At 49.6% G+C, this 7,509-nt stretch overlaps 1 protein-coding gene across 1 annotated transcript in view; it reads left to right on the top strand.

Moving 5' to 3' along the window:
- The first annotated feature begins 375 nt into the window (after window positions 1–375).
- The window catches only part of VPS4B (vacuolar protein sorting 4 homolog B (S. cerevisiae)), a 23,285-nt gene continuing 16,151 nt past the window's right edge, over window positions 376–7,509 (top strand). The window contains exons 1-2 of the mRNA XM_006892731.1: window positions 376–403; window positions 7,052–7,163. Of these exons, the coding sequence (XP_006892793.1) occupies window positions 377–403; window positions 7,052–7,163 (139 nt within the window). The 5' untranslated portion in view covers window position 376. The remainder of the gene's footprint in view (window positions 404–7,051; window positions 7,164–7,509) is intronic.

Below are 7,509 nucleotides of genomic sequence, written 5' to 3'. Positions count from 1 at the left end.
AGCCACAGTGCGCCTGCGCCCCGCCCGACTTCCGCCCGGCCGACGACTAGCTTCAACGCCATCTTTCCGCCTCCGGAATCCAGACCGCGGGCGAGACGCGAGGACGTCGGGGACGCGCTCTAATGACGAAAGCGGAAGTGCTCACGCCCAGGGCGGGACGAGCGCCCGGAGGGGCTCCGGTTTTGCGGAAGTTTGGCGAGGAGGGTCTCGGGGCTCGGGGCGCGCGGCCTTGCGTCGGATCCGGTTCCGGAAGGCAAGGCGCGACTCGGGGTCCGAGAGCTGTGCCTGTCCACGTTTGGGGCGAGGCCGGACGCGGTTCGACGACGCTGCTGTTGGTCCTGTCCCCTGCTCCCAAGGGCCGCCCCGCGTCTCCGCCATGGCATCCACGACGACCAACCTGCAGGTATCGCGACCCTCCTCCGGCCCCTGCGAGGAGAAGCGGCCGCCCCGGGCGGGCGGGCGCCGGTGGGAGTGGAGGTGGGCACCTTCCGGACAGGAGCCACTTCCGGCTCGCGCTGGGGGTCCACTCTGACCGTGGACTTGGCTTTGCGAGACTCAGGTTAGAGCCGGAGTGGGCAGAGCTCGGTGCGAGAGGCACAAAGGGAGGTCTGGACTGGCCCCGGTGGTTCATTTGAAAATCGAATGGTCACGTTCCGTCTTCGATCCCGAAATGATGCGAAGCGGAGCCCTGCTTGTCATTCTGTGGGTGACTAGATCTCGGGGGCCAGCCCTGGCGGCTGAGGGCGGAGCCAGGATGCGTTGAGCATGTGTGTGTGTGTGTGTGTGTGTGTGTGTGTGTGTGTGTGCAGTAGCCCTCTTGCCCTCTGCGTCTCCACTGCCGCCCATCTCCTCGCTGAGTACAGTGTTTTATGCGTAGCATTCATAACAGTCTTAGCATTGTAGACCTTCCGTATCCTAACAATCCCACGACTGTAGACTTTGTACATAATGACAGGTCTGAGACGTTACACCTTATATGTTATAACAATCTCCAGGTGTTCGGACTTGAGCGTCCATCCTTTCTGGAACCGAGTTCGTGGAGAATTGTTAGTGTTAGATGCCGTCGAGTTGAGCACAGCTCATAGCGATCTTATGAACAGTGGATCTGAACCCTGGCCTGGCCTGTGTCATCCTCATCTCTGACATACCAGAGCCTCTTGTTGAGGTCACACGGAATCAAGCCACTTTGTTAGGGGTCTTCCTCTCCTTTGTTGACCCTCCGTCTTTCCAAGCATGATGTCCCTTTCCAAGGAACAGCCTCATTGGAGAACAGAGATTTGTATAATGTTTTCACCTATTTTATGACAGAAAGGGTTTGAGTACCAGTGGGGTTTTGAAAGTGAGTTGGCCTCAAGGATTTTGGACCCAAAAGATTGGTGTGAGACAGGAGACTCTGGGTCAGATTCTTGCATTGACCCGGTGTTCTTTCTGTGATTGTTCACTGAAGTGAAAAGGTGTTACATGTCCTCCCTCTTTTTATTTTGTGCTGTTGGGTGGAGTAAGACCCATTGCAACCATGTGAACAACAGATCTGAGCCCTGTGCCATCCTCACAATCTCTGACACACATGAGCCCATTGCTGCAGTCAGTCTGTCAGTCCAGCTGGCTGAGTGTCTTCCTCTCCTCTATCCCTCCGCCTTTCCAAACTTGACTTCCTTCTCCAAGGAACAGTCTGTTCTAGCAAACATTATCCTTACCTGAGGATAATTGACCCTAAGGAAAGACCACGCAGAGTGGACCCACCTAAAGAGAGACAGTATTAAACGAAAATGCAGAAGTCTTCACTAGAAAGTGTTTTGGAAACAGGCGTGTTGGTAAAAGCATTGATCTTTTTTTTTTTTTTTTAAAACGCTTGGAGTATTTATTGATGTATGCACCAGGAGTATTAAGGAGTAATGATGTCAGTTTGAGGACTAAGGTGTGTCTGGTGGAGGCCATAGTCTTTCCAGTCACTTGCTATGCATCTGAGAGCTGGACAGTGAACAGGGATGGCAGAAGAATTATTGATGCCTTTGCGTTGTGGTCTTGGAGGAAGGAGGAGCACTGAACATCCCATGGACGGCCAAAAGAACAAACCAATATGACTTGTAGAGGGTGCAGCCAGACAAGGATGATGAGGCTTTGCCTCATGTACTTCGAGCATGTTGGTAGGAGGGGCTGTTGCTTGGAGAGGGACATGATGCTTGGAAGGGTAAAGGGTTGGTGAAGGAGAAGACGACCCTCAACCAGATGGATTGACACAGTTAATGCCACAATGGGCTCTAATGTGTCAGGAAGAGTGAAAACGGTACAGAGTCCAGGTCTATTGTTCAAAGGGCGGCTGAGTCGTACTCGACTCAACGGCACCTAACGATGCACCAGGAGGCTAGCCCCTAAATGTAAATATCCAGCATGGAGCTGTGCGCTTTGGGCCGTGGGCACGCACAGGGATTGGTCCCACAGCCCTTAGCGCAGGCAAAGCATTGACCTTTTAAGCATCCAAATGGATTTCTCTTGAAGAGCCTATCTGACCATCATCTTTGTTGATGTATCAGTTGTTTGCAGTGTTACCGGGGTATACACCACCAGCTTTTCATTGTGGAGGACGTGCAGATTGTTGGGGCTGTCTGCATCGCACGCATCTCGCAGGACTGAAGCTTGACCTTTGCAGGGAATCAGCTAGAAATGGGCAGTGTTGAGGGGGGAAGTAGGGACAGGTGCCGGCTTAAACGGGGGGCGGGATATGTTGCGTTAACTGTTCTCTGAGTTGGCAGTTCACAGGTACTGTTTCCCATTCTGCCTTCCCACTCTATCCATTGATATGGGCAGTATGGATAAAGAATATCCGTTCAAGTAGTTTCCCCACAGAATAAGGCGCGGGATGTGGGGAAGCCGAGCTAGATCGTTTCTGTGACCTAGTGGCAAGGAGCTGTGCTGCCCGTCCACGGGTAGCCAGGTAACACCTACCAGCAGCTTTTCAGGAACAAGCTGGGCAGCCTTTTGTCTTGGATTGACAGCCTCTGGACTGGAGGGTCCAGTCGACTGGAGGGTCAGTTCTGAGTCAGCTCCAGCATCACAGTACGTAACAACAAAGTGTCATCTCATGATGGGAATAATCCAATGAATGCAGATAACTAGGAAGCAAAATTAGAACTCAATGTAACAAACACTGTAAAGAATTAGAGGTCAGTGGCGGAGGGTAGAAAGGGCACATCTGACCCTTCCTAGGCTGTGCGGAGTGTTTCCCAGAGGAAGGGATATGAGTTGACACTTGTTACCTACTAGCTGTTTGATGTGAAATAATTTTATCTGTAAGACAGCTCTTCAAAGAGAATCTTAGTGTCAGTTTGAGTATTAAGAAACTGAGTATATGATTTGCCCAGAGTTAATTAGTATTGAGGATAGTTTTGTAGTCTCTGGCTACAAGTTTGTGCTTTCCTCACTCCTAAAGGAAGGGGTCAGCCTTCTTGGCATCTCGGTACAGAGTATACTAGAACCTTGAGAGGGTTGGGGACTTTGCACATGGTGTGTAAGGGAAATGGGTCAGTACAGACCAAAGCTGTGCAGGCCTACACCTGCAGTCGCTCTCCTTCCACCCCTGAGCACCCAGGGCTGGTCAGAGCTCACACCTCTACAGGGCTCAGTCATCCAGACTGCCAAGTTACCCACATTCCCCTCCTCATCTCCCCACACCACCCACAAGTGCAGGGGCAACACCTTCACTTCTGACCTAAAACCTGCTGCTGTGTAGTTGATTCTGACCTTGTAGAACAGAGGAGAAATGCCCATAAAGTTTCTAAAGCTTCTTGTTATTCTTGTTAGGTGCTGTCAAGTCAAGTGCAACCCAAAGCGATCCTGTGAACAACACCCTGCCGTATCCTGTGCCATCCTCACCATCTCTGACACACCTGAGCAAATCGCTGCAGTATCTGTGTCAGTCCCTCTCATTTAGGGTCTTCCCTTTTTCGCTGGCCCTCCATCTTTCCAAGCATGAGGTCCTTTCCAAGGAGTAGCCTCGCCTAACAATACGTCAAAAATGTAAGCGCTGAAGCATCTCCATCTTTGCCTCCAAGGAGCACTCTAGCTGCACCTTTTCCTAGACTTACCTGTCTGTTCTTTAGGCAGTTCATGGGGTATTCAGTACGCTTCTCCAGCACCACAGCTCAAAGATATCAATTCTCTGTCATCTTCAGGCATTGCCCAGCTCTCAGATGCTTAACAAATGACTGAAAAGACCATGCCTTAATCAGGCACACCTTAGTCTTGTAACTGGCATCATTGCTGTTAAGTATCTTGGAGAGCAGACTTTACCAATGCAGTTCTTCTCCAGATCCCCTGTTGATCCAAGCAAGATGAAATCATTGACAACTTCAATCCTTTCTCGGTCCGCCATGATATTTCCTAATCACCCAGTGGTGAGAACCTCTGTTTTCTTGATGCTGAGATTTAATCCATATTGAAGATGGTAGTCTGTGATCTTCTACAGCAAGTGTTTCAAGTCCTCCTTACGTTCAGCAAATAAGGTTGTGTCATAATGCAGGTTGTTGATGAGTCTTCTTCCTAAGATTTGTTGTGGTTATTTGCCATAGAGTCAGAACTGATCCATAGCTGACCCTCCAGCAGGTTTTTGGCAGTAAGTCTCACAGGAGGAGATTCCCCATCCATCACCCATAGAGCATCTGGTGGGTTTGGACCACATGCCTTTGGAATAGCAGCACAGCTTTTTACCAGTAGGCCACCATGGGGGGAAATCCTTTATAGAAGCCTGCCTCTCCTTTTCCCTGGAACAACGGGTAGATTTGAATAGTCAGCCTTTTGATAAGCAGTTGAACTCTTTAACACTGTGCTGGCTGCAGAGCAAGGGAATAACACTGCATGGTTTAAAATCACAGTCAGGTTGGCTGTTACAGGGTCTCCTCTCCCACCTCGAGATGCTGGCTCTGGGGTTCCAGGCTTCCCTCACTTCTGACCAGCCAACTTCTCCCCAGGATTCAAGAATTCAGTGGGCAGTGATGTTGTGTGGTCACTGGATCTATGTACAAAGGTTCTTGAAACCCCAAAGAGGGAAGGTGGGGGTATGGGGGAGCACGTCCTCAAGGCATCTGGAAAAATTGAAGTTTTACAGGAAGACAAGTGGACTTGGCTGTTCCCGGTATGGATGTGCTGCCTGCAAAAGCCCAAGGCCTGATTAGGTTCAGTTTAGGGCAGTAGTTCATCGTACTGGGACTTCTGTGCCAGATGAGGTAATAAGGTTGACGTGAGGCCACATTACACAGAGCCCTTTGGGTCACAGGTCAGTGACTGGTTTTCATCGTGCCAGAGATGGGATTTAACCGGCAGAGGAGACCTGCGAATAACATCTTGCTGAAGATTATTTAAAAGCTACTAGAACAGTATATTGGCAGAAGAGTGTCAGAAATTGAATCTGGGCTTAGAAGAGGCCATGGCATCAAGGCTGTCATTGCTGATGTTAGATGGATCCTGGCTTCAGCAGAGAATACCCAAAGGATGTCTATTTGTGTTTCATTGATTAGACAAAGGCATTGACTGTGTGGACCATAACAGATTCTGACTACCATTGAGAAGAATGGGAATCCCAGAATGCTTAATTGTGCTCAAATGGAATCTATACCTAGACCAGAAAGCTATTGTCCAAATAGCAGGCAAACACTGCATAGTTTAAAATCAAGTCAAGTGTGTGTTAGAATTGTATCCTTACTCCATGCCTACTCAGTCTGTATGCTGAGCAAATCATTCAATAAGCTGGACCCTGCAAAAAAGAATGTGGCATCAGGATCAGAGGACGACCCATCAACAACCTGCATTATACAGGTGATACCACCTTGCTGAAAGTGAGACGGACTTAAAGTACTTGCTGCAGAAGATCAAAAACTGTAGCCTTCAATGTACACTACATCTCAACACCAAGAAGATAAAAATCTTCAGCACAGGGCAAGTCGGTACCACCATGGTAGATAGAGAAAAGATTTTAATTGTCAATGATTTCATCTTCCTTGGGTCTGCTTGGTATCGGCCATCAAGAAGTCCATAGACATGTTAAATTGAGAAATTCTGCTGTCAAGGGCCTCTCCAAAGTAAAAAAAAAAACAAAACACAAACCGAACAAACAAAACAGTGTCAGGTTAAAGACTAAACTGCACCTGATCCTCACCATGGTCTTTTTAATTACTTGCTTCGTGTCTGCAAGTTGAGCAGTGACTAAGGGTGACAGGGAATCAATGTTTTTGAGTTATAGTAATTAAAGAGTACTAAATATTTCATGGACTGTCTATAGAACAAACAGGTCTGTGCTCGAGAAAGTTTAGCCAGGGCACTTCTTGGAGGCAAGGGTAGTGAAACTTCATCTCACATACTCTGAGCGTGTTGTTAGGAGGTATTAGTCCTTGGGGAAAAAAAATAATAATAAAAGACAACATGTTTGGAAAAGCGGAGGAGGGTCAGCAAAAGAGAATTGACAGAATTGATGCAGTGACTGCCAGCGGGCTCAGGTGTATCATAGGATGAAGATGTCACAGCATAGAGCAGGGCTCAGATCTGTTCATATGATCTCTGTGAGTCATAGTGGACTTCATGGCACTTGACAACAACTGGAAGAGTGTCTAATGGGAGCACTGTGGGCAGGTGTCTGATTTGGAGGCCAGTTAGAGACATAATTCTGTGACCTAGAGACTGCTGGGGGTTAAGTGAGAGCTGTATCTATTACAGAAAGGAGGACCTGGCTGATGAGAGGCAGAGGTCAGCGGGAGAGATCACGTGAGGAACTGCACTTAGAAATGGAGGGACGAGGCAGAGTCAGACTTTTGTCCAGATATCTGAGTGGTTCTGGGAATGCAGAAGGCTGGGGTGGACATTGTGTGTTTATGAGTTTGCAGTGCCCATGGTGTTGTTCCTGTGGAAGAATGAGAGGACCTTGGATGTATGCATGGAGCTGGGCTGGGAGCTGGGATTCATCGGAGACGGGGATGTTGTGTGCAAAGGAGACAGCTGCTTTCACGCGCCTCCCTCGAAAGGCTTGCTCTTTGTTGAACCTCTGTCCTCTTCCCTCCTGCAGAAAGCCATCGACCTGGCCAGCAAGGCCGCCCAGGAGGACAAAGCCGGCAACTATGAGGAGGCGCTGCAGCTGTACCAGCACGCCGTGCAGTACTTCCTCCACGTGGTGAAATGTACGCCAGCTGCCCCGCTGCCACACACCCCATGCTACACACCTACACACCACGCTGCTACACACCACGCTGCTACACACCCCGTGCTCCACATGTACACACCACGCTGCTACACACCTACACACCCCGCTGCTACACACCTACACACCCCGCTGCTACACACCTACACACCCCGCTGCTACACACCTACACACCCCGTGCTACACACCTACACACCATGCTGCTACACACCCGCTGCTACACACCTACACACCCCGCTGCTACACCTACACACCCCGCTGCTACACACCTACACACCCCGTGCTACACACCCCGCTGCTACACACCCCATGCTACACACCTACAC

This window comes from Elephantulus edwardii, unplaced genomic scaffold, assembly GCF_000299155.1.
Source record: "Elephantulus edwardii isolate Elephantulus edwardi_28Jun2011 unplaced genomic scaffold, EleEdw1.0 scaffold00118, whole genome shotgun sequence".
NCBI lineage: Eukaryota > Metazoa > Chordata > Mammalia > Macroscelidea > Macroscelididae > Elephantulus > Elephantulus edwardii.
This window is presented reverse-complemented; position numbering and strand designations above follow the sequence as displayed.